The sequence below is a fragment of the Enoplosus armatus genome, chromosome 4, assembly GCF_043641665.1.
Source record: "Enoplosus armatus isolate fEnoArm2 chromosome 4, fEnoArm2.hap1, whole genome shotgun sequence".
Lineage (NCBI taxonomy): Eukaryota > Metazoa > Chordata > Actinopteri > Centrarchiformes > Enoplosidae > Enoplosus > Enoplosus armatus.
Genome location: NC_092183.1, coordinates 26,838,048 through 26,863,321, shown reverse-complemented (window position 1 = coordinate 26,863,321; position 25,274 = coordinate 26,838,048). Strand labels below are relative to the sequence as shown.

The following is a 25,274-nucleotide window of genomic DNA, read 5'->3' as shown; positions in this document are numbered from 1 at the left end:
TGATACGGTCGTCATACAGACAGTCAACCGTGATGGTTGTTGTGCGATGGTGTGGGGAGGCTCAGGACATGCCATTATTAAGGAAGGCATGAATTCTGCCAAATTATAAGAGAAGAGAAGAGTCCAGTCATCTGTCCGTGGGCTGTGTTATGCCACAAGACAATGATCCCAACCACAAAAGCAGAACTGAGATGCTGCCGTGCACTCAGCAGCGATGCAATAGCTGGACTGAGGCACTTCAAATGTGTCTCTCAGCCTAAAGACTAGAGACCAGGTTGAAATACTTCCGCAGCGAAGTGAAATACTGACATCAAATCATAACAAGTGTTGGGCTGCGGCTGTTGCTGCTAAAAGTGGTGCGGCCGGTTATTACATTTAATGGGGGGGGGGGGATTACTTATAAATAATGAAAATGGGGTTTGTGTTTAGTGAATGTTAGATGTAGTCTAAAGATCTGAAAACACTCAGTGCGACAAATGTGCAATGCACAGGAAAAACAAGAAGGCACTGTGTCTGTGGAGCTGCATCACGGCGCCGATCATGACAGAAATTAGCATTAAGGAATAGAATTAACGCAAAACCCAGTTTACAAATTGAGTTGCGTTCTTCTTTAGACCTTGATCAATGTTATTGTGGACGCACTGATATCATCTAGTGTTCAACAAAGCAGAGAGCAGTATCTGCCTGAAAGCCTTATTATCATTATTACCTATGAAAATGTTTTAATTCAATATTCAGCTCAATCTCCAAAATGTAATATTTCAGTGCGGTGTAAGATTCTGCAGAGCACGAGCAGGCTGCTTGTGGTTTTTGAAAGATTAAGTGCCTCAGTGTCTGACCTTTTCACCGAAGATCCTCTGACAGATGCCGTTCTTCGCCAGCTTCTCCTTCACCTGTCTGGTCAGCTCAATGGTGTCCACCTCCCGGTACATGTACATCTCATACTGCTCCGGAGTCAGCGGCGGCACGGTGGGCTTGAGGGCACGGGGGATGTACGCTGGGTAGTAGGAGAGCCTTCCGGGCCCGGGGCCGGGAGACTCTCCGCTCACCGACGTGTCTGACTCCACCTTCACCTCCACCGGTCGGCCCAGCCCCAGCTCGTCCTCGGCAGCGGAGGCCTCCTCGCTGTTGGGGAGACACTCGCCGTTCTCCAGGCGGGGCCAGGGCCGGGGCAAGGCGGAGGGCCCGGAGGAGGAGGAAGACAAGGACGGGGAGACTGAGTTGAAGGGACGAGAGCTACCTCCGCAACCGAGCACCATTGAGCCCCGCTCCTGAGACCAGTGCTGGTCGAAGTAGGTGCCGGCTTCACCGATCTCTGATTTGACTTTGCGGATGATGTTCTGGACGAAGGCGGCCGGGGAGAGGACATTGAGGGGCGTCTGGGGGCTGCTGATGGGGTTGGTCATGCAGACTGTAACGCAACCTCCTTCCTCCTGTTTGATGGAGATGGGTAAAGGCAGGCCCCTGGAGCGCTCTGGGGGCCCCAGACGCTCTACCTGAACTCCTGAGCTGGCAGTCGGGGCCCTCCCGCAGGCCTCCATCTCTATCAGGGCGTGTTGCTGGGCCTCCATCTCCCTCCTGGCCTGTTCTAGGATGCTCTTTATGGTATCATCAGAGCTGCTGCCTGCCCCGTTACTGCTTCTGCCTGATGAGCTGTTCAGAGATGACTTGCCGTCACCTGAAGAAGAAAGATGCAACGCTGACGCTGATGCATTCTCAAATTCACTTTCCACTTTAGATGCAATACAATTGTGATCGAAATTCATAATAAAAACTGTAAACATCATTGTCAATAAAAAAATAAATAAACAAAACCCAAAATCAATCAATATGGCTTTTAACTATGACTTATGACTCGCAGCTCCATCCTCACCTCCCCTCTGGGACTGGATCTCCTTCTTGGCCTGCTCCAGGATATTCCTAATGGCGTCGTCTGACCCAGTTTCAGGAGTTCGGATGCGCGGAGTGATGCTCCCTGCCACAGAGGGTAACAGAAAGAGATAGAGATAGAGAGAGAGGGGAGAGGGGGGGGGTGAGTGGGATGGTTGATCAGAGAGCAGTTCCAAGGCTTTGCTTTTGACTGGTAGATCAATGGCTGCCTTTGAGCGCGTGCTGTCTGAGGTTGCAGTATACGGGAAGCTCAACTTTCAAAAGCTGTGAATCTAGGGAGAAAACAAAGTTTAAAAGTAACACTACAAACATGGCAGAGGAAGCTGCGAAGACGTCAAGGATGAGGTCCAAGTAGATTAGAAGGTTTAAACGTACACAGGTCCAGAAGCTAAGCCACCAAAACAAGATGGCATGATTACATCTGCTCTAAAAATGTATCGGTACATCGCAGCTTCATACACTCGCAGATCCCTTCAAACACTCTCCAAAAAACTTTTTTTTTTAACAACCTAGTTCTTATTTTGGTAGCTTTGGCCACCTGTTTCACCATTATATCGAAAACCATCAACTTTCAAGACAAAACAAGCGTGAGGGTCCTAACTGTCAGTTGCTAATGACCATTGGTTTATGCAGAACTACTTTAACCTACTCTACTTCAAGCATAATCTTCTACTTGTCAACAAATCCCATGAAAAGACCAAAACCAAGTCCACGTATTTCCACTGAAGACATAAATCTTATATATGTAACTACTATACTTTCATTCTTAATAACCTGAACCTGCATGTTTTTCTGTCATGTCGCTGTCTTTTCCCACTCACCTCTCTGGCGGACCTGGATGGTCCTAAGTGCCAGGATGTTCTGCTCATCAGAGAGGAACTGCTTCATCTTAATGAAAGGTTCTTTGCCTTTCACAGTCAGCTTCCTCCAGGGTTTGGGTCTTGCCAGAATCTCGCTGACCGAGCCCTGGGAGAGGCCCAGCACGTAGTGGCCAAACACACGCTGGCCAATGTTATGCTTCAGCAGCTGCTCCTTCACCTGGAAGGCGATCTCTGCCGTGTCCAGTTGGTCCTCGTCTCCTGCGGTTGAGCTGCCGCTTTCCGACTGGTCGCTGGGCAAGCCAGCGTCGGCGCTGCCCGCCCCCGCAGACCCCTGGGTGGCTGACATGAGGGCGACTTTGGCTGCATAGAGGGCGGTGGGAAAAGCCATGAGGCCCTCCTTTTTAAAGTGTGGGGAAAGGAGCTGCTTGTGAAGGATGTGGTCCCCCGACAGTCTGTCCCCGGAGCACGGCGACACGGAGAAGGGACGGGGTAGGTCGTGGCTGGAGGAGGAGCCGTCCAGGGTGGGGGGGCCGGGGCTGGGAGAGGCACGGCCGTCCGCCTGAGAGGAGGACGAATGGGAGCCGGGCGGCCTGCCTGTCTCCCTACCTGCATCCTCACACTGGTCATCCTCTGATGACAGAAAACACATGCTCACATACAACACACACACACACACTCACCCGCACGGCTTCACTACTAAGTGGAATCAAACCAACCAATTGTTATCTAGCTGATAACAGATTTTTTATGCAGTAACACACTGGCTTTCTAGTCTTGCAAACCCAGACTACATCTTGAAGGCTCAGTTCATGCAAAGAGATTTAAGTCTGGAAAAACATAGACTCCAGAATTGATTGAGCCTGACCAATGAGTACCAAGCAATCAGTGAACTATGGGGAGTTTTTAGAAGATGAGAAAACTCGCTGCTCCCCGTTAAGAATCTTGTGGTAAACTATTTAAACTCGGTTTTATGGACAGAAAATGAAACATGAGAGACATTTATTTTACCGATGCTGTGCAAAATTCGGGCCCTATCCACCAGGTATTTGTGAGATGGAAGAAAGGCCTCTTTATCCAGCAAAAGAGCCTCTGCAGCCTTGGCAGAATCCTGCACACACACACACACACACACACACACACACAAGCTGTTAATTTTCGATTAATCAATTACAGTGGCTGTAGATATCCTCATAATGGATGACGATCAGTGAGGCATTCAATGGCACTGCTGTAGTTTTTCTTCCCTGACACCAAGAGAACATTAAGAAGAAACCAAAGGTCTGCTTTGGGAAGCGACAGACTGATCTGTTTAAGGCTGCAGTGTGGACAGTAAGACGGTGCAGGAGTGTATATACCTGGGACGAGCTGCCATTTGCTGAAGCCAACTTCATCACCTTCAGGATACTGCGGACAGAAACAAGCATGCAGAGAGCGTCCATTTTTTGGGATTTAAATTCACATTGTTATTAATGAGTCACACATTCAGTCAAAACTAAAATGATCACCTGAGTTCAGTTTTAATCTCTTCATAGTCCATCTGGGATTGCAGTTTAGCTTCTAATCTCTGAAACGGGAAGAAGAAAAAAAAGGGCAGCAGAAGCAGCACGTTTTATTTCATGTTAATAAGAATCTCATTTATTTCCAGAGCCACTGAGGACTGCGTTCTGTCACTTCACGTGCCCACTCACCTCGATAGCTTCTGTCTTATAGGCCAGCTGCCGTTCCAGCTCTAGGAGCTGATTGGCCGAGGTCTCTTGAACTTCCTGCAGCGTGAACTGCAGCCGCTGAACGTTTTCAAGGAGACGGAGGATTTCGCGGTCTTTAGCCAGCAGGGCGGCCTCCAGCTGGGAGGGCAACACCTCGCCCTTCTCATTCTTCTCCTGGCGGGGCGAGAAGGAGACGTGATAGTGTGTGAGGGGGAGGAAGAAAAAGGTGATAAAAGGAGCGAGGAGGAGAGAAGAAGTGAGAGGCCAGCAGTGATTCTCAACCTCTGCAGGGTTAATATTATTTAGACCTTCAGCGAACATTATGTATGTTATTTCAAAGTGTTTGCATCTGATGATGAGGGAACAGATGCGTAGTAAATAAATGCAGGTGTATTAGTCATAATTAGCAAATGTCAAAGAAGAGATATTTACATGATCATGTTTAAAGACTTTGTCCTACATTATATGTTTGACAGCTGATCAAGGTGATGACTACCTTTATATATTAGTCTGTCCTTGTTTTGATTAAGACGCAGTAATTAAAAGACTGGATTACATTCAAATTTACAGTTAAAATCATAACGTGCAAGACGTTATTGAGAATTGTACTCACAATGCCGGAGGCTGGCCCCTGCCAGTATTATATTATGCTATGTTATATTATTTTATTATTATCAGTGATGAACATGTGAGCAGAATTTGAATGTATTGTCACATACTGTTGGGAGCGTTATTTTTAACAGCATAACATTTTGAATTTTGTAAAATGTAAAATCTGCACAGTAACTAGTAGTGTCACATATATGTAGTAGAGTAAAAAGTACAAAGTGGTATATAATAGAAGTAACCAAGTATGTCAAAATGTACAGTAGTTAAGTACATATACTTAGTTCAGCAGACATTACTCTTACCCTGCTAGCGCCCTCTGCTGGGTGGCAGGTCCCTGTGGCGGCACTCTGGCCACTGGCTAACTGCTCCTTTAGCCTCTCCACTTCCCTCTGGGCCACTTCCGCTCTCTGCGCACAGACACCGCATCACAGCGTTACAGTTTTCATACAGCAGCCACATCAATTGGCTAATGAGATGATCAAGGTGAGAGCATACACATAAATCAAAGGCGGCGCCCTTGCTCTGGAACTTTACATCCCAAGTATAAACCCGCGCAGGGGCCCGAGCTGCTGAGGGGGCTGTTTAGTCATCCCACTTTATTCCCCAAACTGTTTACCTGCTCTGTCACACCCGGCCTGCTAATTAATGATTCATTTTGAGAACATTTATCTAGGAGCTGCTGGCAGAGAGCAGCAGAGTGAGAAAAAGAGCATGAGAGAGGAAGGCAGAGGGGAGAAGAAAGGAGCAGAAGAAAAGAGGTATCACCAGGACAGGAAGCAATCAAGGCAGCGAGATAACTAAGAACCCCGGCGCTCGGCACTCCGGCATCAGTCGCGCTCGGCAGTCTCCTGTTCTCTGCTGAGTGGAGCCGTGCTGCCGTAGCGCGCCCACCGACGGGGGCTCAGGTTTACACTCGCTAATCACACACTCAGGGGAGGGGAGGTGGAAGTGGAAGGAGGAGGGGGTGCACAGGACGGAGGGTGTCTAATTAAAGCCAAGGCTTGATTACAGGAATGATTACCTTAACGAAGGAGCATCTCAATCAGGGAAGTGCAGAGGAAGACTGTACTCACCTGGTTTGCTTTCTCAAGGTTCGCCACGATGGCGTCGACCTCCTCTGCCCTGGAGAACACACACACACACACACACACACACACGCACACACGACAGACAGAGAACCACAGGGTTACTGAGGAGACACTCTCACTCTCCAATAAACAGCAAACACGTAAAAAAACAAAAAAAACAAAGCCCAACTGATGTTTGTTTTATTTCTATCATCAGTTACGGTTCACTTCTTAAGAGGCCTGTGTTCTAGAAGTAAATGTCATGTTTTTATTTTCCCCATATACATTTCAGGAAATCTAAATATTAAGAGGTTAAAACCGTTTAATGATCAATTCAGAGCAAAACCAAACATCGGAAAGATAAAAGTTACAAAAGTTGTGTTTTGTAAGTGTTTCATTCTACAGCTCTACAGGGGCTTGGTGACCCTTGGTGGTCCCTCTGATGACAATCCCTTAACTTCAGAGCGCCTACCATCTCCATGGTAATGCTAATGTGTAAAATTAACACTTATGTTTAAAATGATCCCCCTTGGAAATAAAGCACAGTTTCTCAAGGGAAATCGAAAGATGGAGTTTTGCTTTCCACAATAATCCATTATTTTGGTCTTACATGGTGTGGTACAGCTCTCTTCGTTTAAAAAACCCTCATGAAGGCAGACTTTACTGTAGGACTGCTGTGTTTGGCTGCATTACTTTTAGCTAGGTGCACCCAATGAAGGGGCAACTGAGTGTATCACTGCCCCTCTGCTGACACTTCAGTACCATATAACTGTAGCCAGGATGTTAGAAATAATGGGGTCATGAGTCCAAATGTGACCAACTGTTCAATAATACTTTCTTTAAATTGATGCTGCCTCAAAGCCTGTCCAAAATACCAGGAACATTCTGGGATTACATCCAAAATAGTAATTTGTTGTTGAGTATAAATTCCTCCAGAGGTCATTAAAAATATACGGTACAGATGACACGACCTGCGTGTCCTCAGTCGTAGCTGTGGCCAGTGGATGGAGGTAGGATTCGTATCCTCTGAGCTCTGTGGAGATTAAACTCCATACATCTAACAATCAGCGTAATCTAATTTAAACAGAAGCATGGGCAGGATTATTCATGAGGCTTGTTTGAAGTTCAACAGTTTCATTTTGCACACTTGGGACCTGGTTTTTCAAAAGGTAGATAGGGAGGAATTAACGAGGATGCTGTGATTGATTTAAATATGCACATAGGTTTCTCAAGTTTTGGGACACTGTGGTCCTTTTCACCAAAAGAAAAAGCTGTTCAAAGAACACATTAGACTTTTTTAATCCATATTAAACAAACTACATTCAGCCGAACCTTCCTTCTCTTTCATGTTTGCACTGTTCCCATTGTCTCACACCTGGCTGCGTAATATTAGTGATCCAATAAAATCATTGTGTCATGAGGACTCAAGCTAAAGACAATACTCTGTTACAGAGAGGCGTGGAATCAGTCACATACGGAGACCGTCTCCAACCAAACCTGCTCTTGGCATTAATGATCATCAGTGTTGCGTGGTGCAGCCCCTGGTTTCAGAGGGTCTAGGCCATGCCCCGGTCCTATCAATAAGGCCAGGATAGATGGCGCCCTGCTGACAGCAAACACTAACAGGTGTCAGCTCCGCGTTTAATGAACTTGTGCAGTACGGAAAATGTTTTGTATTGATTACCTGCTCAGCTACTCAAGCCGAAGCAGACAAATAGTCTTTCTTATCAACATTGAGGAAACAGTCAGTGAGAGTAATAGAGGCCGGCCCCGTGTGCGGAGGCTCAGCGTCGGGGAGGGATAACTGCGGCTGCAGCTCTGGGGTCAGTGGCGCTACTGTTAGCCCAGAGGGATGCGACCAGGACAACACGCACACACACAACTGTATGACAAACCACATAACAGAGATGGTGTTAGAAACTGCAGCAGCACACAAAAGGTAAGGCCAAACTGAAAATGTGTCCAATCCAACAAAATGGATGGCAGTGGGTCTAGAAACATCAGTTCAATTGTGCCATGGATTAAGCCTGGGAGAAAATCCATTAGCAGCGGCTGACTGTGCTCTGGAGCACAACCCAAACAAAGGAGTGTTTACTTTGAATGTCTATCGACATCCCTCATACAAGCTCAGATTCATTTCAGGCGTGCGGTGGATACATTGCGCTCAAAGACCAGGACAAGGTAGAGTGTTTTCTGAAGCAATCTTTAAATGGAGCAATTCTTCTTGAGGGCTGTCAAGGCCCAGCTGCCAGTGAAGGCAAACACAGAACTCTCTCATCGACCTGCATTAGCGGCTGAGTCACTCTCTCTCACTCGCCTTTACAATGGCATTCCTCAGCTCTACACTTAGACATGAGTTTATGTAGGCAAAATAAAGAAGAGCGGCTTCAGCACTTCAAACGCTACAATGAGCACCAGTGAGGAAGGCCACGGAGGTGGCAAGCGCGTAACCACCACGACTTGAGGGAGGGGGAACGATGTATGAAAGTTTTGTCACAAATATGTGGTCAAGTAAACACAAAGTGTCAAATCTTACTTGTTCGTCATCTCCTGGTTGTATTTACACCGCAGGTCCAGCAGCTCTGCCTGTGCAGTGTTCAGAGCTGGGCAGATAGGGGAAGTGAGACATTAACTTTAAAAAAAACACATGAACTTTGAACTTAAAGCTGCATTACTGAATTTATTTGCCAATATAATTTTGGGACACATATTTTCCATATTCAAAATACAGGCCAGTCGTAGTTCTAACATAACTAATGCAGGGGCACCGTTAACAGTCAATACGCTTCACTGAAAGATGATGGCGGAAACCAAATTTCATTCACAAATGCGTTCGTTTTAACTTATGTCAACAAAGCAGCAGCGGCACATCTGCGTTTCAGCATACAGCAATTACACCCGTATTGGCCCTTCGATAGGTGGCAATGTAATTTCAGCTACAGCTACAATACGTGTCAGTTTTTAAACCACTTACATGAATGCAGAACCTTGATCTTCTCCTCGGCCTCTGAGAGTCTGGCAGCCAAACTGACATTGGCGCTCTCCTCCTCCTCCCTGGGACAAAAAAAAACCCCAACTCTGTCAGTTACTTCACTCCACACCATTTAAAGCTACAATAAGCAACCTTTTATGCCTTGAGACAGAAAATGTTGTTCATTTTACCACCTAGAAACAGCACGCTGTGAACATCGGAACTTAAACTCGCATGTGAAAGACGCAGGTGTTCACTGTGTTTTAAGGTGCCTTTTGGAGCCTCATTTGATGCACATTCACCTTTGGTTTCTTTTCTAAAAACCTCTCACTATTGCTGTTGTGGCAGACGTCTCACTCAACTCAAAATGTCCCCAGGACGAGCTGAACGGGGACATTTAGGCTTTATTGTACAGGATCGCAGACAGAAGACAAATGACCCTCTAATCTATTCTTATATCATTAAAAGTTGAATTCTGTTCCCTTAATGAGCATTAAAATGAAGTGAGAACATCTCTGCGTGGGGAAAAGGTTGGGAACATTTAAGGGTTGTCCTTGACAATCTTAGAATACATGCCCTCTTTCATATTATGCCCAAAACTATTTGGCGGCGCAGGCGGTTTAGAGGGTTAATTCGTCATTCTCTTTAAATTTAGGAAGTCTAAGAAGCGGTTCACTGGCTCTCACCCTCGGCCCTCAGCTCGGTCCTGGTAGTTCTGCTGTTGGGAGCCTGGGGCCCCCGGAGCCGATGTGCTGTTGGGGGTCATCAGGGAGGCTGGAGAGCTGGATTCTGGGGCCTCCTCTGTCACTGCTGCCCCTGAGACTGCTGGACCGTCCTCTGAGGGCTCTGATATTATAACAGGGAAATTAATTAAAATTAAAAAATATTTACTTATTTGAAATAGTCATCTTAAAGTGGCTATTTTTCACATTGCTCCAGATATTTAGCTGGAAGTCACAGCCTTCTAAGACCTGGTACATTTAAATGAACTTCCCGCAACTTCCAGATCCGTTCAGTGGCAGCCACTTCGGCACTGCATTGAAAAATTAGCATTCAAGCCGGGTTGCTCCCTGATGTAGATGATTTTGGCCTGACCTGTCTTTTCAAGGCACTCCAGGTGTTTCTTCCAGTGCCCGCTGATCTCCCGTACCAGGGTCTCGCTGTCGGGGGCCGAACTCTGAAGATGCTGCAGCCTTTCCTCCAGGGTGTGTGAGGCCTCCAGCACAGGAGCTGGATCTGTGGAAACAGACGCAAACAAATCTCTGTAGAAAGAACTCCTAAGATTCACATGATATTCATACACTCCTACTTTTCAAAAAAAGCAAAATAGCTGTTTTACTGCGCGCGCTGCCTGTAAAGCACACGAGTTTTCTGCATCGCAGTTTCAACAGAGGCAGACTATTCCACAGAGACTTCTTTCCAAAGAGTGACTCTTAGACTTTCCCCACTCAGGCGCCTTTGAAAATTTCACAGGCTGGACCTAATGACACAAGTGCTGTTCCGACCCTTCACATGTGCAGGAATCAAATCTAATGAGTCTTCTCACATGCTGATGAACGGCAAAGAAGACAAAAAGATTGCCGTGAATATGTGACGGAGTCTTAAGTCCCAAGTACACACCTAGGCAAAGTGTAGAAAAAGTCTGCTCCTGAAAAGGGGGTAAAAAAAAAAAAAAAAAAAAAGCGGGATTCTTTAGCACAACAGAGGAGCTGTTTTGCAATGCATGCGCGGCAGCACCGGGCCCATGGGGCCAACTAGGAGGCTGTTTCTCAGCTAACAAGTCTCCTCTGTATCATTTGATCATTTAAATTATTATGCCAGGAATTCTCAGGAGGCAGCTCGGCACTCCACATCACAGGGCTGTTTTTAATCTTCCCCTTCCCTTTCTTCCCCTCCCGAAAAGTTCAACAGCTCAGAGAGAGAGAGCTGCTCCTGTTGTGTACCTGCCTGCCGAACACCAAAGGAGGTGACTTCTAGTGCCAAAGCACAGAGAGGGAAGCTCAGGGGAGCTCCTTGACAAGGGGGGAGGCAAGATGTAGAGCCACGCGCATGCACACACACACACACACACACACACACACACACACACACACACACACACACACACACACACACACACACACACACACACCACAGCCCTTCAAAACTCTAAAAGAGGAGGAAAATCGCTGCTTTGCTGCACAAACTTTTCTCCCACAGCTTTCATCCACTCATCTTAGACTTCTGTGTGGAACCCAATTGGATCCCTTCTTCAGTATGGGCACTGACTGAAGTGACTTTTCATAAGAAGTTGGAGCCACAGACGTTTAAACTTTGCCAGATGCCACAGAGAGAATGCAAACTCTGAGACGGGCAGGCCACGGAGAAAAAATAAATAAAAAAGGCTCATCAGAGAGCCAAAACTTCTGCAACGTGCAATTTGTTGAAATCTTTGGCCATACATTGCAGCTCGCCATATCTGCATTTTCATCAGACAAACATTTTGGGCCATTTAATTGATTGAGCTATTTTTCCCAGGACCGTTTACAGTCAAACATTGTCTGCATTCATTGTTACACCAACTGCGGAGATATTGCATCAGTCACAAGGGACATCACTATTAAGAGCACGGCTCTTCTAAGACAAACAGGATGACTTAAAGCACTGCTATTCCATCGACCCACTGTCACAGAAATCACTTTATCAGCCTCTTTCCCATATATCCTTTCAACTTTTAATGATCAAAGGACAGAGATTATAGTAAGGGATCTCTCACACATAGACAAGCCAGGATTATCAATCAGTCGCAGGGGAGTAAAGTAAAGTCAAATTTAAAGTGAGGGGATATAACGTAAGTCTGTATACAAAATTAACCCCCGTCAAAGTAGAGCAGCAGGGGTGCTCTCCAAGGGCCCGGGATCTACAGTTACTGAAGGGGAGTCCAGAAAGACTGCTGATAACTTTGGAAAATGGAGCTACTAATTGACGTAGCTAATAAGAAGTGCTGGATCTTCTTTTTGGAGCAGCTCTGATGGTAAATCCACCAAATAACGCCGGGAATGGAAGAGGAACACTAAACCGGGCCGCTCGCATTTCCCGTAAATCACGACATATAACACAGCTGACGAGGCGCTGCGTACGTCAGGTGACTCACGTCGCTCAGGGCAAAAGAAATGGTTCAGTTCTTAATTCGGCCCTTATCTTAAGCGCAGATGATTGGCTGTCCGCTCCGAGGTCATGACAACTGATCAGGTCACAGCAGCTCGTTTAAACTAATAAATCACGGGACATTTAATACATCAGGAGCCACGGCCACTGAGAGGAGCAGGACGGCTTACAGAGGTTCAGTAAAGTCACCATGAAAGGAGAATTCTGGGGGGGGGGTTGTAGTTTTGACCATCATTTCTATCATTTCTAACTAAGTCCAACGGGGAGAGACACTCAAGCAGTCAGACAATCAGACAGGTTTAAACAAGCCGACAGTTTACACAGATTCACAACAAATTTATTTGGAAGTGTGCGCTCCTGAAATGTCAGTTATAATCACTCATTGCACAGGAGAACAGTGCACACACAACTACGCTAAGTACAGTGGGACAAAACTGAACCAGAGGATGCATGTTTACAACTGACGGTTCCAATAATTCTACTGTTCACCTTGTTTTCTCTTCAAAATTGGGTCGGCTGACCGAACTGATGGTCGGGCTGCTCGTCTTTCTTGCTCCATCTGACCTCGTTTTGTACCCAGAACTCAGAAAGCAATTATTGTTTAATTATAAATGACATCATGAACACAAAACTACATGTGCCAATAGGGTGGATATGTTCAGGTAAACTGACTGTGACCAAACTGGGTTTGCTGAAAGGAATATCTTAAAAAGTTGGCAGTAATATATGTGTGTTTTGTATTTATGCTCCTTTTTAATTCTCTGTATCCGCGGGGAGCCTGTATTGTGTTCCGTACAAAGCATATTAAAAAGATGAGAAGCAACCATGTTTTGTACACTTAGTATCTGTGCCGATCTATAAGTCACATGTCTGGTCTGCACCTTGCTGTGTGTGTGTGTGTGTGTGTGTGTGTGTGTGTGTTCTCAAAGTTAGAAATTACAGTGTTATTAGTGCCAATAGCAGAGATGGCCAAAACTACAAAGATAAGACCTAAGTTGTGGTAAACCCTAACTTGCTAATAGCCATGTTAGCATGACTTTTAATTGTTTTTGCACATTCTCGGCTGCATTGATATTGGATTTCATCACTTCGGCTGAGCGATAATGAGGCTGCCACCCTGTAGCTGCTTCCTTGTGGTCACTGCGTTGCTGTTTCTGTGCTATTGCACATCTCAAAGCGGGAGGCAGTTGCTGTATCTGGGTGAGCCTTCAGTCCAGGGTGAGCGGGAGCCAAAGCCTGTCAGAAGCTGGACGGCTCAGCGAACTGCAGGTGGCACCCGGGGAGGACGGTGCACAGGTTCTGGATGTGTGCGTAGGTGGGTGGGGGTGGACCGGGGTGGTGTGCGCCAAGACAAGCAGGTGTGTCGGGGCGGTCCGTCTTGGCCCTGTCAGCGATACACCATCATTAGGCGGTGTGGGCGCAGCAGGGTGCACCATTATGTCTCCCTGGGCCCTGTGTAATTACGCTCTGACATAATTAACCCAGCAAGCCCATTAGCCAAGCATTGGCTGGCTGAAGAGAGAAAAAAAACGCTATAATTATTTGTTGTGCGCATGTTAATGAGGCCAGCTGTGTTCCCATCATACAACACGAACAAATTAATTTACAAGGCTGTGCTCCAAGGTTTTTTCTTTTCATTCAAAACAGTCTTGTTTTTTTTCCTCTGAGTGGACTTCAAGGTCCATAAACACGCTCTGCCGCTGCTGCAACAAACAGTAACACTGTTGTAATATTGTTGTCAAGAACCAAAACTAGGTTGAGAGAACACTTAGTCTTTACTTCCACCTTCACAAACAATGTAAAGTGATATAAGGTATGGAAGATAAATTGCTGCCTCCTTTCTTCTGCCTGTCAAGGGTTAGCTTCGACGACAAAAAACACAAACTGCTTGTAACAGATTCATAAACACGACTTTTGTGTTTGTGCTGCATTTTAAACCAACGAGCACTTGATATTCAGATGGCAAAGTGAAGTCTCGCTTTACCTTGATGTGGCAGAAGGAATGAGAAAATACTAAAATAAAAAGATAGGTGGAATGAAAAAACAAAACCAAAAAAAAAAAAACGATTGTGGGTAGCGGCGGCTTTTGTGTGTGAACAAAACAAAGCTGAGAGAGAAACTTCTTAACCTGTTCTTTTTCATTGCCGTTCCATGTCTTTGTTTGACAGACTGAAGGACGAAGAAGGAATGACATCAATACCAACACATTTTAAAGCTCGGAACAAAGAGTGGAGCCGGAGCGAGCTAGCATTTAAAATGAACATGAGATGCTGCGGTGGGGAAAAAAGAGAAAAAAAAGAAGTGCCAATGACACCCAAACCAAATTATACAAAAATAAAAATACAACCTATCTCACATTCGTATTTATGAGACATGTAAGATGAATCACTATGAATTAACCTCATCAAATACACCAGTCTATTGTCTTTACATTTTTGAATCCCATGGTTACATCTTATCTGCTCTCAGGCACACATACACACACACATACAGACATTTCTACACACACACACACACATGCACAGTTGCTGTCTTTTAAGAGCGCACTCTCTCCTGGTCCCTCTGGGGTCTCCTACTCCACAGGGATCAGTTGGAGAGGCCCAGCTTTTTTATGAACATAATGCATTATTAAGCACCTCAAACATCTCCTGGGCCTTTGTTTATTACTGCTCTTATTAATCACTTGTGCATAATCTCGTCCCGCCCAGAGAGCTTTCATTTTCCATCAGCTTTTATACGTCGTTATTTTCCGACAGACCGCCACAAACGCACGCGGCACTCCTTCCTCGCTCTCATCCGGACTGTAGGTACTCAGCTGCAAAATTACAATAAAGCCGGCCTGCTGTGCCTTGCAGGCCTCTCTCGCTGGCGCTTGCTTATGTATATGAAGGGTTGAAGAGGGACAACTATTCTTTATGCATTTGAATGACTCTGAATTACTAAGGTCAGTGCGTTCTGTTCTGATAATCTCATAGCCGAGGGAAACATCTCATGTGAATATGTGAGGCACTTACAACCGTCTCATAACACGAGACGACGTGCGGCTTGATGTGACAAAAAGCTGCTTGTGCTTGAGCTCTGCTCCGCAGTACCGGTGGTCACCACTAGCAAGCACTGTTGCCATAACATTTCCACTAACGGCGCGCACACATACAGAGAGACGCACACACACACGCATCAGACATGCCGTAGGCCCGGCGCACACACACACTTAGAGGGGTGTATTCAGATCAGCATCTTCAGAAACTCTCGGTGAGCTCCCCGCTCAGATAAAAGGAGCTGTGTTCTAAAGGAGAGAGGGAGCGGGGTGGATCCTGAGGGATGAGTGTGTGTACTGAGAGGAGGCAAGGAAGAGCAAACACCTGGAGCGTCAGTCTCAGGGCTACGCCCCTGGCGACAGGGCCTCGCTGCTCTCACAGAGGTGGCAACAAACGCCGACGTTCAAACGCCACTCGCACACACACACACACACACACACACAGACACAGACACACACACTCCAGGAGAGCAGAATGAGGCGGCGAGGAGGAGAGGAAGAAAAGGAGAGGGGAAGTTAGGTGCATCTCTGGGAAACCGATGAATTCGGGCAGAAGCTGCCACTGTTTTTCAGCGTTCAGTGATCAGGACGTGTTTATCTGCACTGATCAAAACCGTGCGGAGGTGATATAAACATTGTTAGGGAAACACTGTTAACAGGCCTCTTTCAAGCCCCAGACTGGGTAGGAGTTACAGTGCACAGCATGGGGAGATGTCACAGGCAAATCAAAATATAGAACGCTAATGAAACACTCCAGTGGATTGACATCTCGGCTTAGGGGCCTCATAAAAGGCAAGAGGAGGGGGGTGGGGGGGAATCACTTCAATCACCCGCATCAAGAAGTTATTTCTGTTCAGAGTTTACTGTTGCATTCTAGTTGCCATTGAACAGGAGCATTATCTTGCATTAACAAAGCGCAACATTATCATGCTGCAATCTCACAAATGTAACGGATATGTTATTTGTATTCAATAGTGGGCACGGCAAAGTGGATAACTGATATGTGACCAGATGTTAATGATAGCCAGATACAACAGGTCACATATTGAGCTGCTGCTGCGTGTGCCCCCCCCCTCCCACCCCCCCACCTTGTTCGCCCCTTGCATTCATTAACTCTGCCGTCGGCCTGCTCTGATTGGACCGAAGGCCTTAGTGTCGGCACACAAATGAGCACGCGCGCACACACCGAGAGAGAGGCACTTTCAAATGAAATAACAGGAGGGAAAAAACGTCCTGCAATGAATAGTAATAACTGCATTAAGATTAACGAGCACGGCGTGTAAAGAATAATTGCATCTGTCAAAAGATTAAAAATACATGAGCTGTAGCATTTGTTGGGGGAATGGTGGGGAAGCTCACTGTTGTGTTTGAGGGGCAGAGAGAAATGAAGTGGGGCCACAGCCAAATGACTGTCCTCCGGTGTACCTGGAGTCATCCATTCTAGCGAGGGGTGGGCAGGAGGGGGGGGGGAGTTGTGACCTTGGACACCAGCAGCAAGATGTACAGTGACAAACAGGCACAGGATACTGTAGGCCCTCCTCACAGATGGCTGATACTGCAAGAGCCCGACACAGAAATACTCTCAGTGGTCTGCGAGAGGTGGGTGGATGTCTGGCACTGAAGGCGCCTAAAGTCGGGATCAGTCGATGCTACATTTTTGCCTGTCGAGATGGTCGCGTGGACTCACATCAGGCAATCACTGAGTCATAAAATGTTGCTGCGACCTGGCTGAAAAGACATGGCCGACGACAAGTTGGACCCTGACCAGTCATAGCTCGCCATCCGTTGCGACCTGTTCCTTGGTGACTGGGGAGGCGGTGCCAGGGGCCGACTTCATCTTCACTGGCGTTCATTCATTCAATCATCATTCCGCTTTTGCTCACCACGTTCACCAGCTGTGTGCAGAAAAGTGTCGTAAAAGTGTGAAAAGTGGCCAGATTCACTTTTTAGGGGCCACTGGGGCAACATTTTGCTGGGCCCGCTTGGTAAACCATCCTTGATCTCCTCATCTGGGACGCGTTAGCTTGCTAGCCTTAGCTGGCTAGTTTATGTTCGTAAATGGTGATGCGACATTCAGGAATCAGCTGGTTTTGTTCAGAGCTGGAGAGTTCGGAACGCCACAGGAGATCTGGAGAGCTGCGTGCAGTCAGCGGGGCGAAGCTAGCTCAGTAAATACTTCAAAACAGGAATCTGGCGGCTTGTTAAACCACGAAGCATCATTTTCTATTTCCAAACAGAAGTGGGTGTGGCAAGTGTGAAGTCGTTGGAAGGCCCTTTTTTCCGTAACTTGGCTGAGTTAACGAAAAGTACCGTACGACTAATGTAACTACTTCCGCTGTTAAGTAATTATCAAAGTATTGTCATTACTTTGTCTTTGCGTAATAAGTCATGAGTAATTGATTACATTTTTCAGGCTATTTGCCCAGCACTGTGTGATACAGTGAAACAGACTCCCTTTGTAAAGGTAAGGTCACGTGGAGGTTGGAGGCTGGCTGTGTTGCGTCACCTGATGTAACCTGACACAGGAAGGTCTACTATAATGACCACACATGGACTCTGTGGGAACACATACACCGTGTGAAGAGACAGAGAGGGAAAATATATTGTGTACCTTGAAAACTAAAGATACTGTGGGTTTTTTTTTATCTTACACGTAAGAATAGATGTCGGGTGACCTTTGTTTTTATTTTAAAGTCTTTGTTATTGAACGTTACAACTCTTAGTTGACTCTATTCTCTGCTTTTGTGACAAAATATTTCCCGCAAGATGCTCTCAGGCTTGAATTAAGGCCTTGATATAAAAGGTATAGGTCAGAAAATCAAACTGAATACATCTTCAAAGAATGGTATTTCTTATCAAGGAAATAACTCCATTCAAAGTGTGTGTGAGTAAGTGTATGTGTGTGTGTGTGTGTGTGTGTGTGTGTGGTGGCGCAATATCAAGCCGGGGACTTCAAGGAAAAATGGAGACCTTTAAAAGTCAGTTGCCGCCGTCGCTATTTCTCTGACGCAGACTTTTATCTTGTATTCATTGAATCTGTAAACAGCATTCTCTACTCCTGCCACAAGTGTTCCTCTGATCTAGACCGAGATTGGGCTGCGTTTCGCCGCCGTCTCCTGCAACAAAGAGCAATACAGTATATGTGCCCTGGCATTGAAATAACAACTGAATAAACACACAATATGTCTTTCCTCCGCTCTAACTTACTGTCTTTGCCCCTCTCTCCCTTTTCCCCCCATTGGCCTCATCAAGGGCCCGGCGTTCCGCACGAAGCCAGACTTCAGTTGGGATTTTAATTGGCCCTCCACAATCAACAGCAGAGCTCCTCAAGGATGTGTTCGCTCCTCAGCCAGGCTACACTCAAGGACCAGTGCTGGGTTTTGAAGTGGCCTCACGCAGAGTTTTGGAAACCACTCTGAGAGCGCAGACTTTGAAAAATAGATAAGAGCCACAGGGTATAGGGTTTTATGTATCTTATATCCATGTGCTGTTGTACCATATCTATCTATGGCAAGAAAATTACTTTTTGGTTTGCGTGTGTTGCTTCATATATACATGATATGTCTCTGTGTGTCTAGGGCTGGTCCAGTGATAGTGGTGGAGGTTTGACGGGGAATTGATCTCCGGGGAGTGATCTTCGAGTGGGGAAAAGATAATGCTAGAAGTGATGTGTGTGAGCGTGGTGTTTATGCGGCTGCTGCTGCTGTTTGTTAAGACGCACATCTCTGGTCTTAGTGGGAGACTCACCTGGGGCCTCGATAAGCTGTTTGTAGATTCCCAGGAAGGCAGACTCGGCCTCCTTACTGCGCTTGTTCAGAGCAACCACCTGCGGGGGGAGAAGACGTCATTAAGGTAAACATCGACTGATGTAATCCTGGCGTATGTCTGACTCACAATGCACGGCATCTTTACATTTCAGGCATTAAACTGATGCTTTTACACAGAGCAGAAAACACTTAAAATCTTAAACAGCTAACAATGAATCAATAGTAATGACAGCAAAGGTCAACCTCACAGCATCCCTCCCATAAATGAAACAAATATTCCTGCATGTACAGTATCTTCAGCGTGTATAACAGAGAAATGCTTTGCAGCTCATAGCTTGTGCATAGATGAACTAAATCAAAGGCTGTGTTTCTCCATAAGCACTGACAACTAGAGAAACAAGGCGTAAACTATGGCGATATCCTCCCTGTTTCACCGCCGAGCTGCGGCATGTTGTGAGGTGACATTTGGCCTGTTAAATGCAGGCGCGCGAGAAGGCTCGCCAGTGACAGCGGCCTCCTCCACCACCAGCAGCACTCGGCACCTGCTATCCTCGGCTCTGCGGGTGATGCAAACCAATTAACGATTCATTAGGAGGGACAAAGAAAGCGAATTAGCCACCACCTGGCCCCATGGAGAGGGCACCTGCACTAGTGGGTATGTGGGTTACCCTGCTCCCAGCTCCCGCTAAGACCTCGGGCCTGTTTGTAAGTCAGAGGACGCGCCGGAGCTGCCTCTCGACGTCCTCTGCTCCGCAACAGTAAATCAGATCAGGCTCGACCAAATGACCCCCCACTCCAACAGCAGACGGAATTCAAATTATTGTCATCTATTGTCTATGTCATTTCTGTCACTGTTGATTACAGCCTCTGTCGGATCGGCTCAATGGACTCCACAACGGAGGGTCAAGTGCGCGGTATGGCTGAGCCAGGCTGCTCCTCGGCGGTACGACTGCACTCGAAAAGCATTCATTTCGCAAAAAGGCTGAAAACACTTATGAGAATGGTGGTGGCGGCGGCGGTGGCGGTGTGTTGGGGCTGTTTAGCGGGGTTATAAATAAGGTGTGTGGAAAACAGCGAGGGACGGAGAGCCTTTGATTTACTGGAAATGGCTGGCGTCCTCCCTGGGGAGGCATAACGACAGCATCATGTTTAAAGAAATATCATAAAGATCAAGCAAATCCCCCTATCACTCCCACTTGGAGCAGCTCAGAGGAGTTCATGGAAAATGGAAAAGGCTGGAGCCCAATCAATACAGATGCAATAGTCTGCAGCTCTCAGCCAGCTCCCTGCTACACTAGGCTGTTGTTTCACTCAGCTATACCCCAATTTAACCCCCCCACACCCACACCCACCAACCTCCATCTACCCCCGACTCACCCATCCTCTCCTCGCCTGGACATGACGTTTATGTTGGCATGTTCGTTCACAAACAGTGAAAATGTGTGAAGCACGGTGGCCCCATAAACACCGTCTCCAGCCTTCTGTGTGGATTATGAGTACGTCAACAGCTAGTGTTGGTTCAGCTAAGGTTTGCTTTACACCCACTGATGACAGACTGTTTTTATGTTTGCTTCGTTTTCACTACGAGCGGGAGCAATTCCGCGAGTGTCACCACTAGCCAATAACAAACCTCCGCTCTTCAACGTGGCAATGAGCAAAAGCTCTAGCAGCATTTTGTGACACCCAGACAAACTATCATCAACCTGAGCTTACACCTGAACTACACGGCCACTACAGCAGGGAGGACAGCCTCTGGCTGGCTTCCTCTGAAGCATTGAAGCATACACATGGAATGAGGCTCCCAACTGCACATATAAAAAAAAAAAAAAAGCCTGTGAAGGCAACAGGGCTAGGGCTCCTTCTTCCAGAGACACGCGGGGTCTCCTGGCCCTCCATCATGCTTTAACGAGAGAACACGGAGATTACCTCCACAATCACACCATTAACCTGCCTACAGACGCTAGCAGAGACATCAATCACACGCCTGCCTGATGCCTTCTCACGTTAGCGCCCGCTATGCGTATAGATGCCCCCCCCCCCCCCACACACACACACCCAACCCACCCTTGCTATCATCAAAGCACTCTGAGGTGTCGTGCATAATATGGGCTGATCAGGGAGTCATCTTCATCTCCATGCTAATCCACCTCCAGCCCAGCACACTGGGTTTCAGAGGCAGAAGTCTCATGCTAACAGATACGAGCAGAGAGGCACGGCTCGAGGACAGACTACAACTGGCAAATCTCTTCTCCTCTTTTGGATGCGAGATATGGCTCTGGCTCTGGCCCTGGCTCCGGCTCACAGCGCATTCTTTGTTTTCACCCGTTTTGTGATAAAGGATATGGCTACCGAGGGAATGGGCTTGGCCACAGGTTGATTTTACAAGCAGGAGTAAAGCCTGGGGCAGAGTAGCAGGAGAGAGACAAAGGAAACCTGTTAGCGCTCCTCCATAACTCTTCACGCAGCAACATAGTGGGCAGAACACAGCCTCTGGGACAAGGCTGCTGGGAAATACTTACTGATAAGCCTCTGAGAATACTTACAGTACCCGCTAGTGAGCCTCTGTCTGTCTGTCTGTGTGAGAACAAGCTAGCATGTGTTGAGGGAAGAGGAATAAATGAAGGAGGAGAGAACAAATCTAGAATGAAGTAGAGGAAGCAGAGTGAAGGGCTACAGAGCGACATACAGAGAGAGACGGAGAGACAACAGAAAAGAGAGGTTCCCATAAAGAGCGCAATTAGCAATTATGCAGTCATCAATTACAATTATCACAACTGGTGATTATGCAATTATCACCCTAAATCATCGTTTTCCCCCTCTGCCTTACCAGTTTGCCACCCCCTGTGATTTGGTTGTTTGAGGATAGGCTGTGATGATGCAGGTGATTAGAGTGCGTGACGATGATGGGGGAGTTGGGCGGGTGTCGGGGCAGATCTTGCGCTGTGCGTGCGTGCGTGCAAATAAGTGTGCGAGTGCTTAGAGCATGTCTGCATATGCATCTGTGCCCGGGTGTGCACACAGCATGTGATTTCCATTCTCGTTTTTTTGGGTTTTTTTTTTTTTCTTTCATGGATACACTGCGCCCATCTCAAGGTGAATGCGGTTGGTGCCGTGGGTGGTTTTGGGGACGGCAAATGTATAGTTCCACAGTCCCTGAGGCCTCTAAATTACCTGTCATCTTCCCCATGATGCAAAGGTCAGTGCACAATCATAGGGAGTCCATCCTACTGTGCTGCTCACTGAGCACCAGTCCAGCCCACAGGCTGACAGGATGTCACAACAACCCCGGTCCCGCTCCATGCTTATTAGAACAAAACAGTGGGAAGCCCACCACCACCACCACCACCGCAACGCCACGTGTCACAACACCTTCCAGAAGAATCCACTGGATTCCTGACAAACGCTCAGCCCGTGGTCTTAATAAAAGTGTTGAGAAAATGAGGCAAAATACGGTCAACGCTCTGCTATTATGCCGTGTTAAGTTGGACTGAAGTCTAAAGATTATTACGGGTAAAACATTTCCAACAGCTCACATCACTTGTCCTTCCATTTTCAGTGTCGCCATTTTGAGCCTTGTGTGTCCGTTTCTGCCTACGTTTCTTTCACTTCTTCTTTTACGATTACTAACCCTTGGTCCTGTGTGGTTGGAACCCACTTTTTAGCTTTTTAACTTGCAATTGATAACATCTTTTTTTAATTTTCAGCCCTTCCTAGTACAATATTTTTTAGTAAAATTGCAAGAATAAAGTGCCAATCCAACTCACAGGGGATTCATATCCACCTTAGAGCGGGGCAGGTTAAATAATACATATTAGAGCTGCAACATTATTGATCAATCTATCAATTCTTTTTTTGATTAACCAGTTAATCATTGAGTCTATAATCAGAAAATTGTGAAAAAGGCCACTCAGTTTCCTATTGCTTGTTTTGTTCGACCAACAGTCTAAACCTATAAATATTTACAATTATATGAAACATCAAACTCACTTTAGAGAAGCTGCAACCAGAGAATGTTTTAGCATTTTTTTGCTAGATACATGACTTAAACAATTAACTGATTATTTAAAAAGTTGTAAAATAAATGTCCTGTCAATCGACTAATGGATTAATTGACTCATTGTTTCAGCTCCAATACAGATCCGCAAAGAGATGCGTTTATAATATTGCCATAAATAATATTTCCTTAATAGTTCCGACAATGCAAAGGTTAAGCTAAGCCAATGGTCTGGTGGTTTGAATTATTCAACTTTCAGAAAGTCCCTCCACTTCCTGTACAAATGGAATCCAATGCAGTAGGTATAAATATCTTGCTCAATATTGTCTTCTGAAGAGCCTTTAAATAAAAGGTCAAAATTTAAAGCTGATCTGATTTCGAGTCTGATTTTGCAGAAAAATTAAGAGATGTATCTTAATGGCTGACTGGCCACAGGGCGGCCTGCATCACTCATGGAGGACAGCACAATTTGGTTGTTTCAACTATCCAAGGAGGAAACCTGCAAGCTTTCAGTTATGTGCTTTCAGTTTCCTTTATATGTGATTTGTATGCTAAAAAAAAAAAAAAAAGAAGCAAATGCAAAACCACAATTTTCCCTTCAGACGCAGGCAAAAGATCATGTTTTAGCTTTGCCACCCAGCACTTTTGTAGCTGTCACTGCTGGCGTTTGTTTTGCGTTTGAGTGTAGGTTCAGAGGAGAGGCAGGAGGAGGGAGACGAGTTGGTGTGGAGTGACTGATGAGTGGGTGGAGGAGAAGGGCAGAGGTAAACACTATTGCAATACAGTCTGGACGGTGAGAGACCAGTGTACACCCACACACACACGCCCACGCACACGCACACACACACACACACACACACACTTGAACTTGGGAGCAAGCAAACGCACACACACACGTCAAGTCGCAGTCGCGCAGATGCACACTACACACAGGCTGTGTTTGAGGGCAGATTTAATCATGGTGACACCCATCTCGAAGCGGTGGTAGCAGCATGGCGGTGGCTGTGGCCGTCTCTGGATGCCCGGCGAGATGAGCAGTCAGAGCACTGACACACATCCCGTCGCCACGTCAATTCCAATCAGCGGTGCCTGTCAGTCAAGGCGCCGCGCTCACAAAAGACTGACGTCCACCGCCGCTCTGCCACTGCGGAGCTGCCGTCTCAGCCAAATAAACGGCCAAAGCTGACCAATATTCTTTTGTACCACTTATCCGCTCCTGATGTGAATACATGCTGCAACGATGCGGTGACAAACTCAGAGTGAAAATACAACTGGATTCACGGAGGCCTTATGAAGGCGGAACATTTTCAATGTAGGTTTTAAGGCAGGTTTCAGGAGCCTATTAATCCATAAAGGAGGTAGGAAGGATTTTCATATTATGTTTGCGCAGCTATTATTGCATTGGCACTCAATAAACAAGAGTCTACAGCCATGCTAGCTTCATTGTGAGGCTGTACTTAGGCACAGTGGAGCTTTGAGCTAAATGCTAACGTCAGCATGACAATATGCTCACAATGACCATGCTAACATGCTATTATTTAGCAGGTACAATGTTGACCATGTTCACCATCTTAGTTTAGCATAGCAGTAGCATATTAGCATATATAACACAAAGTGCAGCTGAGGCTGACAGGAATGTCATTGGTTTTGCAGGTATTTGGTCATAAACCAAAGTCTTGGACAAATTGTAATTTTGACCTGATGATGGCGCTAGAGGAAAAGTCAGTGGATCGCCAACATTCATCCTCTGGGGACCATGAACGCCTGCACAAAATTCCATGTCAATCCATCAAATAGTTGCAGAGATATTCCAGTCTGGACCAGAGTGGTGTACAGACTGACACTGCTATCCCCAGAGCCATTTAGCATGGCTAAAAAGGTACATCATGATATATGACGTAAGGTGTTACACTTGAATATGAGACAAGACCAAATGAGCGAGACCCCCGGGTCAATGCCCCGGTGGAGTGTGCCGATAATGACCAGGCTGAGAGGAGAGCAGATCTCTATAGATCAAGGCGGCGCTGACGTAAGCCCAACGGACGTGGCACACGGAGCGGCACGAGAGACAGAACATGGTACGACATTAAACCCAGATCAAAGGGCCTGCTGTCTCCACCGCGCAGCAGGTGTCTTCTGGGTCCCCCTCACCATCAACAGGCGGCAGAGGCGCCGTGTTACCCGCCCTCTAGACAAAATTCAAAAGCACCAACCCCGGCGCTAACATCTCAAAGTCACGGCAAAGTCAAAGTCAAGAGCCGCTGA

At 46.5% G+C, this 25,274-nt stretch overlaps 1 protein-coding gene across 1 annotated transcript in view; it reads right to left on the bottom strand.

Annotated features, from left to right (window-relative positions):
* cux2b (cut-like homeobox 2b) overlaps positions 1-25,274 on the bottom strand; it is a 78,099-nt gene that overhangs the window by 3,572 nt on the left and 49,253 nt on the right. The window contains exons 4-17 of the mRNA XM_070904421.1: positions 18,996-19,074; positions 10,160-10,300; positions 9,751-9,910; positions 9,068-9,147; positions 8,630-8,696; positions 6,100-6,148; positions 5,329-5,433; positions 4,400-4,591; positions 4,217-4,275; positions 4,067-4,115; positions 3,720-3,819; positions 2,712-3,341; positions 1,874-1,975; positions 840-1,678 (exon numbers count right to left, since the gene is read on the bottom strand). Of these exons, the coding sequence (XP_070760522.1) occupies positions 840-1,678; positions 1,874-1,975; positions 2,712-3,341; positions 3,720-3,819; positions 4,067-4,115; positions 4,217-4,275; positions 4,400-4,591; positions 5,329-5,433; positions 6,100-6,148; positions 8,630-8,696; positions 9,068-9,147; positions 9,751-9,910; positions 10,160-10,300; positions 18,996-19,074 (2,652 nt within the window). The remainder of the gene's footprint in view (positions 1-839; positions 1,679-1,873; positions 1,976-2,711; positions 3,342-3,719; positions 3,820-4,066; positions 4,116-4,216; positions 4,276-4,399; positions 4,592-5,328; positions 5,434-6,099; positions 6,149-8,629; positions 8,697-9,067; positions 9,148-9,750; positions 9,911-10,159; positions 10,301-18,995; positions 19,075-25,274) is intronic.